General features: G+C 48.3%; 1 protein-coding gene across 2 annotated transcripts in view; it reads right to left on the bottom strand.

Annotated features, from left to right (window-relative positions):
- tfam (transcription factor A, mitochondrial) overlaps positions 1–16116 on the bottom strand; it is a 58704-nt gene extending 42588 nt beyond the window's left edge. For both annotated transcript variants that reach the window (XR_015079252.1, XM_085994906.1), the window contains exons 1-2: positions 15828–16116; positions 2085–2218 (exon numbers count right to left, since the gene is read on the bottom strand). Coding sequence is in view for 1 of the 2 variants with exons in the window: in XM_085994906.1 (XP_085851032.1) it covers positions 2085–2218; positions 15828–15907 (214 nt within the window). In the remaining variant the exon portion in view is untranslated. The remainder of the gene's footprint in view (positions 1–2084; positions 2219–15827) is intronic.
- Between the last annotated feature and the right edge of the window lie 7090 nt (positions 16117–23206).

Here is a 23206-nt window from a genome sequence, read left to right as displayed (position 1 = left end):
CTCGCATTTGAGAGTCGGCGGCATGGCCAGCTTTGCGGGCGAAGATGCGTTTGGTCTGAGGGTTTGATGGACGGAGGTAAAAGATCGAGGAGACTTGGCCATATTGTAGTTATGCGCGCAACTCACGCCAAAATTTCTGCAATCTTTTAAGCCACATAATTGTTCTGCGCTCCCATTACCCGTCTTTCTGGACGCAAATGCGGAGGAAACTCCAGACCAAAATGTTACTCTTTTTAAATTCTTAAACGCAGATTTCCACTGACTGTGCTGATGTCACTAAATTGTCAAAATGTGTTTCTTAGACCTGGTTACAAGAATGCAAAAAACCAGTGAGGGGGTGAGGTCTTAGCCACCTGCCTGCGAAAAAGCATTGAGAAACATTTGCTCAGGAGGGAGAGATGTTGAGTTATATATATGCTAAATAGCCCTTGCATTTCGCCAGCACCTGGACCAGTGAGTGACTCGCAGTCACACGAGAGCTAGGTTCTCAGCAGCACGTAGAACGCAGGTAACATTTTCAATTTATCAATTCCTATACTGAAAAATTCCATAAATCTGATGGCCTGTGATTCAATTAATCAGTTCCATTGATGAAAAGCATTTTAGATGTGTAAATGTTGTCTGTAGGTTTCACTAAATCTCTCTGCAGAATTATACACAAACTTACACTAATCCTGCTTTACTCCAGAAATACGCTCACAAAACTCCAATTCATGCTATCCTGGTTTTCTGGAGTAAATTCCCTTCCTCCCCCTCCCCCCCCACCTCTCGCCAACACAAAGATCAACAGAGATGATTGATCTGTGGAATTAACTAAGCAGGAATAGAAAGACAGTTGGTTAAAGAAATAGCAGGTAAGTGAACAGGAGACTGTGCTAGGGTTAGACTTGGGGACAGCTCGGAATCAATGATATTGAGAATTTAATATATTTTTGTATAGTATACAACATGCTCACCGATAGTCTTACTTTAACCAAAACTGGTACAATTCTACCGTACAAGAGTCCAGATTGAACTCTACCCTCAGAAGCCTCTCTCCCTCTTCTTTTGCTATCTCTTCCATTCTCCCTTCTCCTCCCCTGTCCCCATTCCATTTCTCTCTCATAGATACTGGCTTATCCTATATAGGGAGAGGCCCTCCAATCCAGGAGAAATATCCGCCCACCACACCCACCCCACTCCACCCAATGCCAAGGCCAGCAGAAAACTGCAGGTTTATGCTGATTGGACTGGCAATGCCAGTTGATTTAAAGGCAGGTTGCCCACTGCAGGACACACTGTCTGACAAGGTGGTACAGCATATTCTTGGGGGGGGGGGGGGGGGGGTGGTAAATAATTAGCTGAGGTTGCGATCCATCTAAATGTCACCAGATCAGAATGGAAGGAAAGCTGCCCGTTTTATTGTGGCCAATCTGTATCTCACACATCAGGATTAACCAATCACAAAAGAGCCATATGCAACTTGTAAGATGCTAACTGGCCACTCCTGTTCTAAATGCTATTGTATTGACAAGAGATTCAGTGCAGCACCAACATACAAAAACAATAATAATTAGCAGAACGAAGAGAAAGACTTGTTTTTATATAGCACCTTTCACAACCTCAGGATGACCCAAAGCACTTTGCAGCCAATGAAATACTTTTGAAGTGTGGTCACTGTTGTAATGTAGGGAATAGCGGCAGCCAATTTACGCACAGCAAGATCCCACAGATAATGATCAGATCATCTGTTTTAAAAAAAAATAAAAGTGGCATCAGTTGAGAGCTAAATACAGGCCAGGACCAACGTCCCCTCTAAGCTGCACAGCTGTTTGCCGGTCCTGCACAGCCTGGGACTGGCTTTTGATTGGGCACGGCACCCAAAGAAAATTAGGGGGAACATGGCCAGGACATGATGTTTAAAAAAAAAATGGAGAGATACAACCAAGTCTTCACACTTTTCGATGCTGCTTGTAAGAGGATTCACAGCCAGGACACAAAGAAAAAAAACCTGCCAATAAAACAGTTACAGATGCATAGTCTCATGCCGGAAGTGTACTGCATCCTTTATTACCAAAATGATTTCCATTTAGAATTATTTTTACCTGGATTGTCTTTAAATAAAATCTGTTGCTGTTCCACCATGTAGCGCAGGTAAGCGTTGAGCGGCCGCTTCGGAGGGGTGAAGGGGGACTTATCCAATGACAGTCTTCTTATTGCTGAGCACACACTGCTGCAACTGTATCAGATAAAGAAAAATTCCTGTTACGATTCTCTGTTAATTGGCAATACAAAAACTAAAAAAAAATCAAGATGGTAAAAGTGTATTTCCGTTCAACATCGGTGATAAACCTTCCGTTAGTCGTAAATATGATATGGACCATTCAGAAAAGAAGTTTTAGTGGCTATGTAATACAATGGGATGCAAAGAAAATCTGTCCAATGAGCAAAACCTAAAATCGTGAGAGAGAAAGGAAGTTGTAAGTGATTTGTAAAGTCTTTGTCAGGAGAGAAGAAACACTGAGCAAGGCAGGGCAAATACCTCATTGAGCTAAATCTTCTGCCTCATGAGTAATGACACAAAGATATTTATGTAATATTAGCTTGTTATCCACTTGCCTGGGCTCCAGACCTCATTATAGCCTTGGTCCAAACACAGGCAAATGAGCTGAATTCCAGATGTGAGGCAAGAGTGACTGCCCTTGCCATCAAGGCAGCATTTGACCGAGTGTGGCATCAAGGAGTCCTAGTAAAACTGAAGTCAAGGGGAATCAGGGGGAAAACTCTCCACTGGCTGGAGTCATACCTAGCACAAAGGAAGATGGTTGTGGTTGTTGGAGGCCAATCATCTCAGCCCCAGGGCATCGCCGCAGGAGTTCCTCAGGGCAGAGTCCCAGGCCAAAACATCTTCAGCTGCTTCATCAACAACCTTCCCTCCATCATAAGGTCAGAAATGGGGATGTTCGCTGATGATTGAACAGTGTTCAGTTCCATTCGCAACCCCTCAGATAATGAAGCAGTCCGTGCCCACATGCAGCAAGATCTGGACAACATCCAGGCTTGGGCTGATAAGTGACAAGTAACATTCACGCCATACAAAAAAAGACTTGTATTTATATAGCGCATTTCACGGCTTCAGGACGTCCCAAGGCACTTTAAAAAAAAGTGGCTGTAAAGTGTAGTCATTGTCGTAATGTAGGAAACGCGGCAGCCAATGTGCGCACAGCAAACTCCCACAAACAGTAATGTGATAATGACCAGATTATCTGTTTTAGTGATGTTAATTGAGGGATAAATATTAGCCTGGATACCAGGAATAACTCCCCTGCTCTTCTACGAAATAGTGACATGGGATCTTTTACGTACACCTGACCGAGCAGACAGGGCCGCATTTTAACATCTCATTCGAAAGACAGCACCTCCAACAGTGCAGTGCTCCCTCAGTACTGCACTGGAGTGTCAGCCTAGATTTTTGAATTTAAGTTTCTGGAGTGGGACTTAAACCCACAACCTTCTGACTCAGACGAGAGTTCTACATGGGATTACGGTAGAAGCTTATCACAATGTTTTAAAAAATATTAAAAACCATAAAATTTTTATATCATAATGGAAAAATTTGACATTCCACAAATGTAAAATTAGTTTTTCAGGGCCAGAACAGTTGTTCAGCAGTAATTATGACTCAGTATGCCATTAAAAACCCAGTTACACCTCCTTCAACAAGGCTCAACTTTTTCAGGGGTTTTTAACAGCGATATTCCAGCGTAAAAGGGGAAGTTTTCGCCAGTTCGGTGATTTCAATGGATTGCCAGCTCCGTAGAGTTCAACAGCGCGCCCTGTGGAGGAGCAGGGAATGACTGACAGCAACTTCTGGATTTCCACGTTTAACTGCGCATGTGCAGACTCCAGAAGTTGCAGTCAGATTGACATTTGTAATGACGGCAAAGGCTGACAGTTTCGCCGCCATTACAACTGCAAATTCCAGGCCATTAATTGCTGTTTATTTACTTGCTTGTTGAGTTATTTGGTAACTTTGGTTGGCAATTAAAGCCCAACTAAAAAAATAAATCTCGTGTTGTGACAGTCTGCTGCTTACCAAAGTCACAAGGAGGATCCTGTGGAGGCACTGGATAGAACCAGGAGTCAAAGCCAATCTAAAGAAAGCTTTTCTATTCATTATCCTAGATATGCTATCAAAATGTACCTAGATATTGGAGCAAGTGTGAACACTCAAGGACCAAGGGCTCATTTATGAGAATAGTCAGACAAAAATATATTCAGGGTAACCTTCAATCTGTCAAGCACATTTCTCAGAACTGGCATTTTTCGATAACAAGATGCAACATTTGCATTTATATAGCACCTTTCACGTCCTCAGGAATCCCAAAGTGTTTCACAGCCAATTAATTACTTTTTAAAGTGCAGTTACTGTTGCCTTGCTGGAAAGCACGGCACCCCATTTGTATACAGCAAGGTCCCACAACAGCAACGAGATGAATGACCACTGAATCGGTTTTTAGTGGTGTTGGTTGAAGGATAAATGTTGGTCAGGACGCTGGGAGAAATCTCCTGCTCCTCTTTGTACAGAACCGTGGGATCTTTCACATCCACTTAAGAGGGCAGACGACCCTCATCCAAAAGACGGCACCTCCGATTCTCAGCCGAGATTAGGCGCTCAAGTCCCTTCTGACGCAGAGGCAAGAGTGCAATTAATAAATCTCCCCAAAGTATTTTGTTTGCAAGAATATTTTTGACCTGCCAAGAGGTTACAGTGACATTAACCTCCTGTACAGGGAAGTGCAGTGTTGATCCATCAATCTGGTGTGAAGCAGGTTCATTTTAAGGCCGAGTGGAATTGGAACACAGTCATGCGGCAACAAAACTTTTCATTATTTAAAAAAAGCTAAATGTATTGGTGGGGTTTTCAGTAGCAGGAATGGAGGAGTAGGATATCTACATAGGAAGTACAGACAGTGTGAGGTGCAGCAAGATATTTTTGAGGCAAGAGACTCCTTCCTTAAAGGTGCATTTCCCATGGTGTTAAATCAGGCAAAACAAATTGTAACTCTTCCCATAATTGTTTCCCTGCTTTGCCCCCCACCCTCCAGTTCTTTGTGTCCTTTCTGGTTGGGCTCCACTCTCTCCCTCTTTCTATATGGCTCTCATATCATTTGGATGTCTGGATCTGTTAATTTGTATCTTACTCGTTTTCTTTTTGCTCGTCTCTCCTTGTTGTTGTCCTTCAGCAGTGCTACAGTATTAAGACCACCCTATACAAAGTCACCAACAATATTCCTCCTCAGCCGGCCTACGCCCAACTAATCCATCCTCCTCTTTCAGCTACTTTGATAATTTAGGGATGTATAACGCAGTGTATTCAAAAGCAACAAGGCCATCAAAATGACTCGAAACAAAAAACTTAAATTAATTTAAGCAACTTGTTATGCCCCAAGTACTTCCCAAAGCGCATTACAACCAGTAGCTTATTTTTGAAATATAAAATCACTGTTGTTATGTAGATAAACACAGCAGCCAATTTGTACACATTCCACAAACAGCAAAATGAATGGATAACCAGCTAATCTGGGGTTTTATTTTGGTGATGTTGGTTAAAGGAGGAATGCTGGCTGGAAGAAGACTTCTTCAAATAGTGTCACGGGATCTTTTACGCGCACTTGAGCAGGCAGACGGAGCCTCAGTTTAACGTTTCATCTGAAAGGTGGCACTCGCCAACAATGCAGCACTCTCTCAGTGCTGCACTGAAGGGTCAGCCTCAAGTCCAAACTGCGGCTTGAATCCAAAGACTTCTGACTTGGAGGCTACAGTTCCACCAACTGAGCCAAGTTGACACTGAAAACAATTTGAGCCATTTGATTGGTTCATTTTGCGCTGATTGGTACCTTTTCCCACCTACCTATGTTTCAGCAAACAGACAGCGGTGTTGTGAACCAATCACCTCATGGACACACCTTTGCAAGATGCAATGCAGGAAATAGTCGTCCCATTCTAAATTACAAGCAAGGCCACTAGTTTTTCCAATTCCACAAAAAAAATGGATGGAATCACCAAAACCAATCCCAAAACAGTGGCAGAAATCCAGGGAATAGCTGATTTTGGCTTATTGGTTCAGTCACTGTAAACTAGGGGCCTTGATTATAAATCCAGCATCAGACTGGGGTGACAATTTATTTCAGCAAAGCATTTGTGATTTTCTGCCTTTCTGCAAATCATGCAATGTCCTCAACTTTTCAGGCCTCCACCAGCTTGGAAACACACAAGTGTGGCGAACATACTATTTTGGAATGACCCTTAATTTATGGGATTTCCAATCCCACCAAGATACATCATAAGTGTAGTGTATGTGCCTTTAAGTCAGAACTACTTTTACAGCTCCTGTATACTGTAGTACCGGCAGTGACCACACCGGTATATAAGCTTTGCACATGCCTCTGTACCCCAGTCGTGAGTCTACCCTCCTCCAGTAAAGACCTGTTTATTGTTGATGTACAGCATCCGTGTGATTATTTTATAACAGCATATCCTCTAAATCACAGATCTAACAGTGGCGACGAGTGTCGATTCGAATCTAACTGCAACAAAAAAATATATAGTCGAGGCCAGGAACACGGGCGTCAACCACGAGCACCCACCCAGCCGTCAGGCAGCGATTGAACTTCGCAGGGGAGGCTGCGGAGAGCCGGGCTTGGTTCCCCAGCCACGACGAGCAGCAAGAGACAGACGACAGGTCCAGCGCAGACGCTTCCCGAGCAGCGGCGGCTGGAGCCGACCGACGGCGGAGAGAAAGCCGACCAGCGTCGACTGGGTAAGACAAAGGGTGAAGAGCGCAGGGCGCAGCCGGGGGTTGAACACCGAGCGGCGTCGAGAAGAAGAAAATAAACCGGAGAGCGAGAGGGTAAAGAAACAGCCGGGTTCTAGACTGAGCGGTGTCGAAAAAAAAAAAAGCAGAACACAGCCAGGGCTCACGGGCTGAACAGGGTCCGCGGGGCGAAGAAAGGGGAGCGCGGGAGGCGCCATTGAGCCGCAAAGAAGGAAGAGCGCGGGAGACGCCATTTTTAGAAGCCGCAGCGGAGAAGAAGGGCGAGCGCGGGAAGGAAGGAAAGCGCGGGAGACGCCATTTTGTGCCAGCGGAGAAGAAGGGGAAGCACGGGAGGCGCCATTTTTGACAGTTAACTCACACTCAAGGATGCCGAAGAGTGGCAGTATCTCTACGTTCGACAATGAAGTCGAAGATTGGGCGACATATGTGGAACATATTGAGGTGTACTGCAGGGCAAATGAAGTGCCAGATGCTAATAAAGCACTGGTTCTGTTAAATTCCATGGGTGCAAAACTTATGGGTTACTGCGAAATCTAATAACCCCAGAGAAGCCGGTAAACAAGAATTTTGAAAGCATAGTAGAAATCCTACAGGACCACTTAAACCCCACACCGCTGCTGATAGCAGAACGATTTAAGTTCCATAAAAGGAACCAACACAAAGACGAAAGCAATGCTGAGTACCTAACAGAACTGCGCAAGCTATCGAAACACTGCCAGTTTGGAGCGGGACTAGCAGATACGTTAAGGGACAAGTTTGTGTGTGGGCTACAAAGTGAAGGAACCCAGAAACGGCTTCTATCAGAAAAGGACCTTACGCTGGACAAAGCTTTCAGTATGGCAGTATCACACGAAGCAGCCGCAAGGGGCGCTGCAGAGATACAACGGAGACCGCAAGAATATGGCACCAATGAAATGTCCTATGGAACAGGGAAGTGCTATCGCTGCGGCAGAACAACACATGACCAGAAAGACTGTTGGTTCAAGGACCAAGTGTGCAGACAGTGTGGGAAAGCAGGACACATAGCAAGAGTCTGCAGGTCTGGGAAGAAAACCAACAGTAAGAAATCTCCACAGGAGAAGTACAAAAAGGTACACCAGGTGATGGACAGTGGTTCAGACGAACAGAAAAGTGACACAGACTCCGGAAGCAAGGAGCTGGGTTGTCTGAAACTACATAAGGTAACCAAAATGGAGGATCACCAGACTATCTGGGTTACACTCAAGATAGACGGAGTCCAAGTGAAAATGGAATTGGACACAGGGTCAGCTCTAACAGCCATAAATCAAAGAGACTACAAGCGGCTATTTTCACACATACCCTTGAAAGCTACAGAGATTGTCTTGAAGACGTATACGGGGCAAAAAGTCTACCCCAAAGGAAAAATGAGGGTGAAAGTGACATATAAAGGCCAGGAAATACCTAAAATGGATATATATGTATTGCCAGATGGAGGACCACCACTGCTAGGACGTGAATGGATCCGGAAGATACAATTAGATTGGCATTCCATACAGGCACTGAATGTGGAGGCCGAAAAGGATGACGACGTCACACCTGGACGACTGTCAAAAATGCTAACCGACGCAAAAGAAGTGTTCCAGGAAGGACTAGGAACACTAAAAGGAGTAACAGCATCGATTAAAATAGAGGAAAATGCAAGCCCAAAGTTTCTGAAGGCCAGACCAGTGCCTTATGCGATCAGACCAGCTGTTGAAGCAGAGCTGGAAGGGTTGGAACGTTCAGGAGTACTGTCCAAAGTGGACTGGAGCGAGTGGGCTACACCCATCGTTCCTGTAATGAAGAGGTCGTTGAGTAATATGCCTGGGGAACCAAAGAAGGTCCGCATCTGTGGGGATTTTAAGGTGACAGTGAACCCAGTCCTTGACATGGTGCAATATCCTCTTCCACGAATTGAGGATATTTTCGCCTCGCTATCTGGAGGTAAACGCTTCACCAAAATTGATCTAGCCCAGGCGTACTTGCAAATGGAGGTAGAAGAAGCTTCGAAACAATAACTTACGATCAACACTCATAAAGGTCTCTACCAATACAACCGGCTGGTGTTTGGAGTAGCCTCGGCTCCGGCTATCTGGCAAAGGGCGATGGATCAGGTCCTGCAAGGGATTCCAGGGACCCAGTGTTATTTGGACGACATCTTGGTCACGGGCGAAAATGACGGTGATCACGCCAACTTGGAGGAGGTGCTCACCAGATTAAAGGACTATGGGCTACGAGCTAATCGCCACAAGTGCGAGTTTTTCCAGAAACAGATCTCGTATTGTGGCCACGTCATCGATGAAGAGGGGTTACATAAGTCCCCTGACAAGATTGAGGCAGTAGTCAAGGCTCCAGCACCGGAAAATGTGTCACAACTGAGGTCGTTCCTCAGGCTGGTAAACTACTACCACAAGTTCTTACCAAATTTGTCTACGGTATTACACCCACTGAACACCCTACTGCAAACAGGGGTACCATGGAAGTGGGATCACATCAAAAGAGGTGTTGGCCCATTTAAACCCAGCATTACCAATTCGTTTGGCATGTGATGCATCACCCTACGGTATTGGAGCGGTGCTGTCGCACAAATTCCCAGACGGGTTGGAGAGGCCAGTAGCCTTTGCGTCTCGGTCACTAACCTCAGCCGAGCGCAACTACGCCCAGATTGACAGGGAGGCCCTCAGCCTAGTATGGGGAGTAAAAAAATTCAACCACTATCTGCATGGGCAGAAGTTCACCTTGCTGACTGACCACCAACCACTTGTCTCCATCTTTAATCCTAAGAAGGGCATTCCAGTGATGACTGCACAGTGGTTACAAAGATGGTCCCTGTTTCTAGGGGCGAATCAATATGAAATAGAATATAAAGGCACGAAACAGCATGGGAACGCTGATGGGCTATCGTGCCTGCCACTGCCTACTGTGGAGGAAGCACCAGCAGTGGACCTTAGAGATATTTTATTCGTCAATAATTGAACGATTGCCAGTAACAAACGCGGATACAGAGGAGACCCGAAATGATCCGATGCTGACGCGGGTATATGAATTGATGGTGAGGGGATGGCCAGCACATGGAGACTCACTGTTGCCAGCATTCTCATCCAGGAGAGAACAGCTGTCAGTATGCCAGGGGACAGTGATGTGTGGATCCAGAGTGGTGATTCCACCCAAGTTAAGGGAGAGAGTGCTAAATGAGCTGCATGAAGGTCATCTGGGGGGAGTGAAAATGAAAAGCCTAGCTAGGGCATATGTGTGGTGGCCGGGAATCGATCAACAAATCGAAGACCTAACTAAGAGCTGCTTAGGAAGCCAGAAGGTCCAAAATGCACCACCACATGCCCCTCTACACCCATGGGAGTGGCCCTCCTCTCCATGGCAACGGGTGCATATTGATTTTGCTGGTCCATTCATGGACTCAATGTTCTTAATAGCAGTGGATGCTCATTCAAAGTGGCCTGAGGTGATAAAGATGTCTTCAACCACTACAGAGAAAACGATTGCAGTCCTATGGACCATATTTGCCAGAAACAGTTTGCCAGAGCAGATTTGCTCTGATAATGGACCACAGTTTGTGTCCAACGAGTTCCAAAAATTTATGAGAAGGAATGGGGTAAGGCATTACACATCCGCCCCGTATCATCCAGCCACAAATGGATTGGCCGAGAGGTTTGTACAAACCTTTAAGAAGGCGATAAAGGCCATGTGCAATGATGAAATTCCACTACAGCATAAGATGGACAATTTCTTATTAGCCTACCGAAACGTGACACATGCAGTTACCAACCAGACCCCAGCCATGATGTTCTTTAACCGAAGGTTGAGATCTCGTCTGGACTTGCTCAGACCAAATGTGCAAAGAAATGTTGAGGACAAACAATTCCAGCACATCAATGAGAAGCCGACAAGGAGCTTCAATGTAGGGCAACCAGTCTTGGCCCGTGACTATCAAACAGAGAAATGGCAACCCGGAACGATATGTACAAGGCAGGGGCCATTAATGTACACAGTGGATGTTGGGGAGAACATTGTGAGATGCCACGTCGATCAGATCTTAGCGTCACAGGAACGCGTCAACCCCATGTCTCGAGTACCTGGGGATGAACCCGACATACCGGTAGCATCTACTTCAGACCCAGTAGCAGTGGAACCCGATGAACTACCCGATGAAAAGGAGTCAGAATCGCCTCTGCACCAAGAACAAGAACCTCCGGAAAGGCGCTATCCCGAAAGGGTCAGGAAGCCGCCCCAAAGACTGAATCTATAAATGACTTTTGTTGTTTAATGTACATGTTAAAAATGTTAATTGTTATTTGAATATTAGGGGTACTACTAATCTAAAAGGGGAAGAATTGTAGTGTATGTGCCTTTAAGTCAGAACTACTTTTACAGCTCCTGTATACTGTAGTACCGGCAGTGACCACACTGGTATATAAGCTTTGCGCATGCCTCTGTACCCCAGTCGTGAGACTACCCTCCTCCAGTAAAGACCTGTTTATTGTTGATGTACAGTATCCGTGTGATTATTTTATAACAGCATATCCTCTAAATCACGGATCTAACAATAAGTGCCTTCTGTCAGGTGGTGTCAGCCGTGGCTCAGTGGGTAGCACTCTCACCCGAGTCAGAAGGTTGTGGGTTCCAGTCCCACTCCAGGGACTTGAGCACAAAAATCTAGGCTGACACTCCAATGCAGTGCTGAGGGAGTGCTGCACTGTCTGAGGTGCCGTCTTTCGGATGAGACGTTGAACCGAGGCCCCGTCTGCTCTCTCAGGTGGCGAGATCCCACAGCACTATTTCCAGGAAGAGCAGGGGAGTTCTCCACGGTGTCCTGGCCAATATTTATCCCTCAATCAACAATCACTAAAAAACAGATTATCTGGTCATTATCAAATTGCTGTTTGTGGGAGCTTGCTGTGCCCAAATTGGCTGCCGTGTTTCCCACATTACAACAGTGACTACACATTGGCTGTAAAGCGCTTTGAGACGCCCGGTGGTCATGAAAGGCGTTATATAAATGTAAGTCTTTCTTCCCTCAAAGGCAATGCAGCTCCAACAAGTGCCTCCTTTCTATAGGGAAATGGAGTGGGCCATCCAAACAGATACCTTTAGACAATAAGTAACTGTAACATGAACTACATTACACAAAAAGGGTCACTGCTCACCTAGTGAATCAGTAGACACTCAGCTTGAAACATTTTCCTAATTACAGCAAATTCCAGATTCAATTAGCAAAACATTTTAATTATAACAGTTAAAACCACCACATGTATTTCTGAGGCACTGCAGCATTCAGTGGACTGCAGTTCCTGATTCAAAACCACCAACCACAAGCAATTTCCCCCTCTTTGAGGGCTTGTGAGAGCCCCGTGAATTCCATGAAATGCACCTTGCCAGAAAGAGAAAAGAACTTGCATTTCAACAGCAACTTTCCCATCCTCAGGACATCCCAATGCTCTTCACAGGGAGTGCATTATCTTTTGAAATGCAGTCACTAATGATTAATTAGCTAACCTGACCACTGTTTCATACAAGACAAGGTTCCACAAACAACAAATACATGAATGACCAGATAATCTGGAGATTTCTTTTGGTGGGGTTGGTTGAGGGATCATTGTTAACTGGGAGAGGAAAATTGCCTGCTCTTCTCCAAAATAGTGCCACAGGCTCTTTTACATCCACCTGAACAGGTAGACATATCCAAATGAAACGGAGAAGCACACAGCGTTGCCCCCAATCCCAGCATGGGAAAGTTGGGAGGGATTTTTTTTTGGAGGGGGGGGGGGGGGGGGGAAGAAGGAGAGGGATATGTTTTTGGGAGGGCAGGGGAGGGATGTGTTTGGGGGTGGGGGGCAGGGGAGGGATGTGTTTGGGGGGGGGGGGGGGCAGGGGAGGGATGTGTTTGGGGGGGGGGGGGCAGGGGAGGGATGTGTTTGGGGGGGCAGGGGAGGGATGTGTTTGGGGGGGGCAGGGGAGGGATGTGTTGGGGGGGGGCAGGGGAGGGATGTGTTTGGGGGGGGCAGGGGAGGGATGTGTTTGGGGGGGGGAGGGGAGGGATGTGTTTGGGGGGGGGAGGGGAGGGATGTGTTTGGGGGGGGGAGGGGAGGGATGTGTTTGGGGGGGGCAGGGGAGGGATGTGTTTGGGGGGGCAGGGGAGGGATGTGTTTGGGGGGGGCAGGGGAGGGATGTGTTTGGGGGGGGCAGGGGAGGGATGTGTTTGGGGGGGGCAGGGGAGGGATGTGTTTGGGGGGGGGGGGGGGCAGGGGAGGGATGTGTTTGGGGGGGCAGGGGAGGGATGTGTTTGGGGGGGCAGGGGAGGGATGTGTTTGGGGGGGGGCAGGGGAGGGATGTGTTTGGGGGGGGGCAGGGGAGGGATGTGTTTGGGGGGGGCAGGGGAGGGATGTGTTTGGGGGGGGGCAGGGGAGGGATGTGTTTGGGGGGGGGCAGGGATGTGTTTGGGGGGGGGGGGGGGAGGGATGTGTTTGGGGGGGGGCAGGGGAGGGATGTGTTGGGGGGGGGGGCAGGGGAGGGATGTGTTTGGGGGGGGGCAGGGGAGGGATGTGTTTGGGGGGGGCAGGGGAGGGATGTGTTTGGGGGGGGCAGGGGAGGGATGTGTTTGGGGGGGGCAGGGGAGGGATGTGTTTGGGGGGGGGGCAGGGGAGGGATGTGTTTTGGGGGGAGGGATGTGTTTTGGGGGGAGGGATGTGTTTTGGGGGGTGCAGGGGAGGGATGTGTTTGGGGGGTGCAGGGGAGGGATGTGTTTGGGGGTGCAGGGGAGGGATGTGTTTGGGGGTGCAGGGGAGGGATGTGTTTGGGGGGGCAGGGGAGGGATGTGTTTGGGGGGGCAGGGGAGGGATGTGTTTGGGGGGGCAGGGGAGGGATGTGTTTTGGGGGGAGGGATGTGTTTTGGGGGGAGGGATGTGTTTTGGGGGGGGGGGTGCAGGGGAGGGATGTGTTTGGGGGGTGCAGGGGAGGGATGTGTTTGGGGGGTGCAGGGGAGGGATGTGTTTGGGGGGGCAGGGGAGGGATGTGTTTGGGGGGGAGGGATGTGTTTTGGGGGGAGGGATGTGTTTTGGGGGGGGGGGGTGCAGGGGAGGGATGTGTTTGGGGGGTGCAGGGGAGGGATGTGTTTGGGGGGTGCAGGGGAGGGATGTGTTTGGGGGGGCAGGGGAGGGATGTGTTTGGGGGGGGGCAGGGGAGGGATGTGTTTGGGGGGGGCAGGGGAGGGATGTGTTTGGGGGGGCAGGGGAGGGATGTGTTTGGGGGGGGGCAGGGGAGGGATGTGTTTGGGGGGGGCAGGGGAGGGATGTGTTTGGGGGGGGCAGGGGAGGGATGTGTTTGGGGGGGGCAGGGGAGGGATGTGTTTGGGGGGGGCAGGGGAGGGATGTGTTTGGGGGGGGCAGGGGAGGGATGTGTTTGGGGGGGGCAGGGGAGGGATGTGTTTGGGGGGGGGCAGGGGAGGGATGTGTTTGGGGGGGGCAGGGGAGGGATGTGTTTGGGGGGGGCAGGGGAGGGATGTGTTTGGGGGGGCAGGGGAGGGATGTATTTGGGGGGGGCAGGGGAGGGATGTGTTTGGGGGGGGCAGGGGAGGGATGTGTTTGGGGGGGGCAGGGGAGGGATGTGTTTGGGGGGGCAGGGGAGGGATGTGTTTGGGGGGGGCAGGGGAGGGATGTGTTTGGGGGGGGCAGGGGAGGGATGTGTTTGGGGGGGGCAGGGGAGGGATGTGTTTGGGGGGGGCAGGGGAGGGATGTGTTTGGGGGGGGCAGGGGAGGGATGTGTTTGGGGGGGGCAGGGGAGGGATGTGTTTGGGGGGGGCAGGGGAGGGATGTGTTTGGGGGGGGCAGGGGAGGGATGTGTTTGGGGGGGGCAGGGGAGGGATGTGTTTGGGGGGGGGCAGGGGAGGGATGTGTTTGGGGGGGGGCAGGGGAGGGATGTGTTTGGGGGGGCAGGGGAGGGATGTGTTTGGGGGGGCAGGGGAGGGATGTGTTTGGGGGGGGCAGGGGAGGGATGTGTTTGGGGGGGGCAGGGGAGGGATGTGTTTGGGGGGGGCAGGGGAGGGATGTGTTTGGGGGGGGCAGGGGAGGGATGTGTTTGGGGGGGGGCAGGGGAGGGATGTGTTTGGGGGGGGGGGCAGGGGAGGGATGTGTTTGGGGGGGGCAGGGGAGGGATGTGTTTGGGGGGGGGCAGGGGAGGGATGTGTTTGGGGGGGGGCAGGGGAGGGATGTGTTTGGGGGGGGGCAGGGGAGGGATGTGTTTGGGGGGGGGGGAGGGATGTGTTTGGGGGGGGGGGGGGGGAGGGATGTGTTTGGGGGGGGGGGGGATGTGTTTGGGGGGGGGGGAGGGATGTGTTTGGGGGGGGGGGGAGGGATGTGTTTGGGAGGGGGGGGGGCAGGGGAGGGATGTGTTTGGGGGGGGGCAGGGGAGGGATGTGTTTGGGGGGGGGGCAGGGGAGGGATGTGTTTGGGGGGGGCAGGGGAGGGATGTGTTTGGGGGGGCAGGGGAGGGATGTGTTTGGGGGGGGGGCAGGGGAGGGGTGTGTTTGGGGGGGGCAGGGGAGGGATGTGTTGGGGAGGGATATGTTTGGGGGGGGAGGGATATGTTTGGGGGGGAGGGATATGTTTGGGGGGGGGGCGGAGGGATATGTTGCAGGGGGGCAGGGCAGGAATTTGTTTTATTGAAGGGGGGGGTGGTAAGAGCATGTTTCAGAGTAAACTGGAAACTCAGAGCGGGCTAGTCAACATTTATGGAGAGGGGCCAGGTTCAGGCTACGGGTGTCGGCCATCAGACCCCCCGCTCCATTCACAGAAGGTTACAGTGAGGCCAGACTGTAGCATTTGCTGCTCCTCGCCACAATGTTGCGGGGAATGGAACGCGAGCCCAGGCGGCGTGTGCCCGCAGCCCCGGGGACAATGGCCTGGAGCCCCAGGCCCAGCGCGCGCCGAGCTCGCCAGCAAAAGCGCGCGCGGGGGGCTGCAAGCAACTAATTCCCGCCCGCCCTGTTTATCGCACTCACCTGACAGCCCAGGGGCCGCTCATCAGCCCTCCGAGCCTCCTACCGAGCAAGCCGGCACTCAGAGCTACAACGGCCGCCATTCCGCCCCTGTCCTGCTACTCGGTGTCACTGCAGTTCCCGCAATTCGAGCGCTCGTCCGCCGTGCCGAGGGATTATGGGACGAGGTCACAGTCTGCCCTCAGCACATTGACTGGGTGCAAGGCGGGTAGTCGGAGTCACCACTGATTGTGCAGACTGAGAGGCAAATTTAAAAAAAAATAATAATACATGTATACTCTTCTCTACAACAGCGCTGGCGAATTTGAGAGCTATATCCTACATGAGCCGGATCTGTCGGCCACTTCCTGTTCATGATGCCTCCTTCAAGCATAATTTGACATAATGATTTCTTTGAAAATTGCAGGAACATTTTCTGCAGCAAAAATTGCAATATTTTAGACTGCCCCCAAAGTTTTATTAATTGTTCTCTGGCTCTGTATAGTTACCTAAAAATGTATGAATTTAATGTAAGAGGTGTGTTTTGTTGAGTTTACAGGAAAGAACAGGTGTGGAATTTAAATACTGAAAGTCAAATCTCAAAAGTATTTAATCACACCTATTTTTAACTACTAGAGACTACTAATTCTGGCCTCTTGAGCATCCCCAATTTTAATCGTTCAACTATTGGTGGCCGTGCCTAAGCTCTGGAATTCCCTGCCTAAACCTCTCCGCCTCACTACCTATCTTTCCTCCTTTAAGTCACTTCTTAAAACCTACCTCTGTGACCAAGCTTTTGGTCACCTGTCCTAGTGTCTCCTTATGTGGCTCGGTGTCAAATTTTGTTTTATAATACTCCTGTGAAGCATTAAAAGTGCTACATAAATACAAGTTGTTGTTGAGATTACATAGGATATACGGCAAAGAAACAGGCCATTCAGCCCAACCAGTCCATGCCGGCGTTTATGCTCCATTTGAGCCTTCTCCCGTCTTTCCTCATCTAAATCTATCAGCATAACCCTCTATTCCCTTCTCCCTTATATGCTTGTCCAGCCTCCCCTTAAATACATCTTTACTATTCACTTCAACCACTCCCTGTGGTAGCGAGTTCCACATTCTCACCACTCTGGGTAAAGATTATTCTTCTGAATTCCCTATTGGATTTCTTGGTGACTATCTTATATTGATGGCCTCTAGTTATGCTCTTCCCCACAAGTGGAAACAGTCTCTCTGTATCCACTCTATCAAAAATTTTTATAATTTTAAAGACCTCTATTAGGTCACCCCTCAGCCTTTTTTCAAGAAAAGAGACACAGCCTGTTAATCCTTTCCTGATATGTATACGCTCGCATTTCTGGTATCATCCTTGTAAATCTTCTCTGCACCCTCTCCAGTGCCTCTATATCCTTTTTATAATATGGCGACCAGAACTGTACACAGTACTCTAAGTGGGGTCTAACCAAGGTTCGATACAGGTTTAGCATAACTTCCCTACTTTTCAATTCAATCCCTCCAGAAATAAACCCGAGTGCTTGGTTTGCTTTTTTTATGGCCTTGCTAATCTGTGTCACAACTTTTAGTGATTTGTGTATTTGTACTCCCTTTGTTCCTCCACCCCACCTAGACTCGCACCCTCCAAGTAATAAGTGACCTCCCTATTCTTCCTACCAAAATGTTGAACTTCATTTGCCAGTGATATGTCCATTCTGCAAGTTTATTAATGTCCTCCTGTAACTTGTTGCAGTTCTCCTCAGTATTGACTATCCCCCCCAATTTGGTGTCATCTGCAAATTTAGAAATTGTGTTTTGGATTCCTAAGTCTAAATTGTTAAAGTAAATTGTGAACAGCAGTGGTCCCAGCACTCATCCTTGTAGAACACCACTACCCACCTTCTACTCACAGTACGTGAAAGGATATGTTGGTTTATTACAACAGGAGAGAAATGCATAATAGTGGGGGATTGTTTGAGTTTTAATAGCCAATAGCTGTAAAACAAACTTTTCTTGCGAAAAGCTGTCTGTGAACTGTGTTTAACATCACCTAACTCTTTAAGGCCACAGAGTTGAATTGAACCAGAGCAGAAACCTGACCAACCTCCGTAGCTACACAATAGCAAAATACTGCGGATGCTGGAAATCTGAAATAACAACAGAAAACGCTGGAAAAACTCAGCAAGCCAGGCAGCATCTGTGGGGAGAGAAACAGAGTTAAGGTTTCAGGTCGAAGACCTTTCGTCAGAATTGGAAAGAAGCAGGAAAAGGAACAGATTTTAAAGCAAGTTTAGGGGCTGGGAAATGGGGGAGGGGATGAAAGAACAAAAGGGAAGGTCTGTGATAGGATGGAAGGCAGGAGAAGACGAGGCATTAAGAGATACTCAAGGCAAGAGGAGATGGTAATGTGACAGGTTAAGAAATAAAGGATGGCTCTAGATGAAGTGTGAATTGCGCTGGCAGAATGAAAGACAGCTGCCATGTGGGAGGGAAGAAAAAAAAAGCAAGCACAAACAAAAAGTGTGGATTAAAAATATATATGTGATAGGGGCAGAGGTTATGATCTGAAATTGTTGAACTCTATGTTGAGTCCAGAGTGCTGTAACTTGCCTAATCAAAAGATGAGGTGCTGTTCCTCGAGCTTACGCTGAGCTTCCGTGGAACAATGCAAGAGGCCGAGGACGGTGAGGTCTGAGTGGGAATGGAGTGGTGAATTAAAGTGACAGGCGACCGGAAGCTCGGGGTCACCCTTACGGACTGAACGGAGGTGTTCCGCAAAGCGGTCACCCAATCTGCGTTTGGTCTCCCCAATGTAGAGGAGACCACATTGTGAGCAGCGATTACAGTATATTAAATTGCAAGAAGTACAAGTAAATTGCTGTTTCACCTGGAAGGGGTGTTTGGGGCCCTGGACAGTGGGAAGGGGGGAAGTATAAGGGCATGTGTTGCATCTCCTGCGCTTGCATGGGAAGGTGCTGGGGGAAGGGGTGCTGGGGGTGATAGAGGAGCGGACTAGGGTGTCGCGGAGGGAGCGGTCCCTACGGAATGCTGAAAGGGGAGGTGAGGGGAAGATGCGTTTGGTGGTGGGATCACACTGGAGGTGGCGGAAATGGCGGAGGATGATCCGTTGAATGTGGAGGCTGGTGGGGTGAAAGGTGGGGACAAGGGGAACTCTATCGTGGTTCCGGGATGGAGGGGCAGGGGTGAGGGCAGAAGTGCGGGAGATATAATGGACACGGTCGAGGGCCGTGTCAACCAAGGTAGAGGGGAATCCCCGGTTGAGGAAAAAGGAAGACATGTCGGAAGCACTGGTGTGGAAGGTGGCATCGTCAGAGCAGATGCGGCAGAGACGGAGAAACTGGGAGAATGGAATAGAGTCCTTACAGATACAGTCATCAATGTACCGGAAAAAGAGGTGAGGGAGGGGACCCGAGTAGGACTGGAACAAAGAGTGTTCCACATATCCCACGAAAAGGCAGGCATAGCTAGGACCCATGCGGGTACCCATAGCAACACCTTTGATTTGGAGGAAATGAGTGGAGTCAAAGGAGAAGTTGTTCAATGTGAGAACCAGTTCAGCCAGGCGGAGGAGGGTGGTGGTGGATGGGGACTGGTTGGGCCTCTGTTCAAGGAAGAAGTGGCATGCCCTCAGGCCATCCTGGTGGGGGATGGAGGTGTAGAGGGATTGTACGTCCATAGTGAAAAGGAAGCGGTTGGGGCCAGGAAACTGGAAACTGTTAAAGTGGCGGAGGGCATCGGAAGCGTTGCGGATGTAGGTGGGAAGAGACTGGACAAGGGGAGAAAAAAGAGTCGAGATAGGAAGAGATAAGTTTCATGGGGCAAGAACAGGCTGAAACTATGGGTCTACCAGGGCAGTCCTGTTTGTGGATCTCGGGAAGGAGGTAGAAGCGGGCTGTGTGGGATTGGGGAACTATGAGGTTGGTGGCTGTGGGGAGAAGATCTCCAGAGGAGATGAGGTCAGTGACAGTCTTGGAAACGGTGGCTTGATGTTCAGTAGTGGGGTCGTGGTCCAGGTAGAGGTAGGAGGAGGTGTTGGACAGTTGACGTTCAGTCTCCGCTAGGTAGAGGTCGGTATGCCAAACAACAACAGCACCACCCTTGTCAGCAGGTTTAATGACAATATCGGGGTTGGATCTGAGAGAATGGAGTGCTGCAAGTTCAGAGGGAGGTAGGTTGGAGTGAGTGAGGGGAGCAGAGAAATGGAGATGGCCAATGTCACGGCGGCAGTTTGCAATGAAAAGATCTAGAGGGTAAGAGCCAGAGGGGGGGGGGGTCCAGGTAGAACGATAATTCTGAAAGTGGGAGAAAGGGTCAGTCGTGCGAGCCGTCATCCGTAACTACACCTTGTGATGAAGTGCTGTAAATAGGCACACTCTGAGGTTAATTAGAGGCTCATTGCTGTTGCTTAGGGAAGTTTGTCTTTAGAAAAAAACCTGTGAGGCAGCAGACTTGCCTTTGCTGCTGAGATTGAGCACAAGGGATCAGGATTCCTCATGAATTTTAGATTGGCAGCTGCTTGTCAATTCTGCCTCCTTCCCCTGGGAGAGGCCAGTTATCAAAGTCAGAAAAAAATCTATCGGGAAATGATGGCTTTCTTTCACGTCATTATATGGGGTAATGCAAGGCTTTTATTATTATATGAATAAATCGATTTGTAGTAACAAGAATTACTCACTGTCCTGCAGGGTATAGGTGGTGGGATTGCCACTTTTTATCAAATACGGAATCAAACAAGAGGCTGTATAGGGGAAAGAGAGGGTAAAATCATGTTTAGATGTTATTGCTGGCAGGTCTGAGCTCTCGGTGTGGGCCAGTTCTTTTTTCCGTCCCTCAAGTGTCAGATCCACCGTGCTTTACTTGCATTTCTGTCATTTGTTTTCTTTCTTTATAGCTCACACCTTCGTCGTATGTGGACAACTCATATCACCCCGCCCCCCTGCATTAACACATTATTTTGTCCTTGCTATATATCTGCAATATCTCACAGACGATCTATCACGTGCCATCTTTGACTCTTGCCAGAGTCAGAAGGTTGTGGGTTGAAGCCCCACTCTGGAAACTTGAGCACATAATCTAGGTTGACGCTCCAGTGCAGTGCTGAGGGAGTGTTGCATTGTTGGAGGTACTGTTTTTTGGAAGAGATATTAAATTGAGCCCCGTCTGCCCTCTCACGTGGATGTAAAAGATCCTATGGCACTATTCGAAGAAGTGCAGGGGAGTTTATCTGGTGTCCTGGTCAAAGTTTATCCCTCAACCAGCATCACTAAAACAGATTATCTGATCATTATCGCAATACTATTTGTGGAACCTTGCTGTGCGAATTGGCTGCTGTGTTTCCTACATTACAACAGGGACTACACTTCAAAAGCACTTAATTGGCTGTGAAGAGCTTTGGGACGTCCTGAGGTCGTGAAAGGCGCGATATAAATGCAGGTTCTTCATGTCACCCACTTTCTATCTGGCAGTTTGTAGGTCATTTCATACATTAACTCTCTGCGATTGCTGTATCTGTCAGTCTTTCACCCTTTTATCCTTCCGTTTGTCTCTCTTTTTCCAACCTTATTAAAATGCCTCTTCATCTCTTAGCCATCAGTTCTGAAGAAGGGGACATCCATGAAGCATCTTAACCCATCTTTTCTCTTTACAGATCCTGATTGACCTGCTGTGTATTTCCAGCATCTGTATTTTTTCCTCTTTATTTCTCAGTAACGTTATTCAGTGAGACAGTCATGAGAATCAGTAACCATTACAATAGCAAAATGCTGCAGATGATGGAAATCTGAAATAACAACAGAAAATGCTGGAAACACTGGACAGGTCAGGCAGCATCTTGGAGAGAGAAACAGAGTTAACGTTTCAGATCGATGACCCTTCTCAGAACTGGAAAAAGTTAGAGAAGTAACAGATTTTTAAGCAAGTGTGGGGCAGGGAAAGAGAGGAAAGAACAAAGGGAAGGTCTGTGATAGGATGGAAGGCAGGAGAGATTAAAAGACCATCATCATTCCCTTTGTCTTTTAAAAATGTTACTTCTCTAACTTTTCCCAGTTCTGACGAAGGGTCACCGACCTGAAACGTTAACTGTTTCTCTCTCCCTGATGCTGCCTGACCTGCTGAGTGTTTCCAGTGAACATTACAACCTTGTTTTTGATTCTCAGAACCTTTTTCTCATTCAGTTAAAGAGTATTAGTGTAAAAATTCTTCAAGGGCAATTTAAAAACAAATGGCGAATATATCCACTCTATGGCGATCTCTGTGCTGTGCATCAGTGGAGTGTGCCCCAACCATATTTTACACTTTAAAACCAAATGGTGATAAAAAAAATCAAACCACTTTATTGCATTGTTTTATGGATATAAATTACATTTGATAGCAACGAGTTGTTTACCACACACAATATCAAATTGTGAACCGTCTGATATAAATGGAAAGTAGATTTAGGGACACAGAAATCTTGCAGCGTTTTAGTTTTTTGGAAGACTTACCTCTGACTATTCCACTTCCATTAGGAAAGCAAATCAACTGGATAAACACGATTATAGTGTGTAGAAAATAGACTTGATGAACAAAATGGCCTGTTCTTGTTCTATGATTTCTTAATTTAAGTAAGACGACGAGAGACGAAGATGACTCTCCCATTACTCTTGTGGTTATTGCCTGCTGGGCTTGAATGTCTCCGAGTGGCCAACAATGGACACTGTACACAAGACGCGGTTTCACTGGAGTACTGTACATTTTTATCGTAGCATTATTCAACTTGCATTGTGCTGCTTTGGCTGCAGTTCGACATTCTATTTGCTTTGTAGATTGCTGCTCCAGCGACTCGCACATTAAGCACCAACTCCACCAATACCTCTCCTTCACTTTCATCCCAAGCTATTTCAACGTCATTACAATGTAAATGTCACTCACGCCCCCTCACTTTAAACATCTCTTGTAACTGGTGAGCTTATATCTAAATATTTGATGTAACATGTCGTGTAGGTCTTCAGTTTCCGTTTCCGGTTTGACTGCTCCCCGCCCCCCAACATTTACAACCGTGCTGCTTCCTCCTGTCACCGACAATAGGTTAGGTTTCAACTGTTAAACAATGGAAGCAGCTTTGAGGAAAACTTTTAATTACTAATGCAGATTTCGTCGTGCTTCTTTTACTAGGATTTTTTTTAAGATTGGGGATGCTGCTGGCATATTACCTATCGCGTTGCCCCGAGGTGATGATGGGTCTTCACCTTGAACTGTTGCAGTCCTGTGGTGGTGGTACCCCCACTGCTATTAGATAGAGAATTCCAAGATATCGACAGTGACGGTGAATGGTCACATATATCCAAGTCAGGCTGATGTATAACTTGGAGAGGAGGGTGGAGGTCTTCTCCCACGTTAAGCTTAAACAACAC

The sequence above is a fragment of the Somniosus microcephalus genome, chromosome 8 (genome assembly GCF_052327205.1).
Source record: "Somniosus microcephalus isolate GS21.2 chromosome 8, FLI_Smic_1.0, whole genome shotgun sequence".
In the NCBI taxonomy this organism is placed as follows: Eukaryota; Metazoa; Chordata; class Chondrichthyes; order Squaliformes; family Somniosidae; genus Somniosus; species Somniosus microcephalus.
This window is presented reverse-complemented; position numbering and strand designations above follow the sequence as displayed.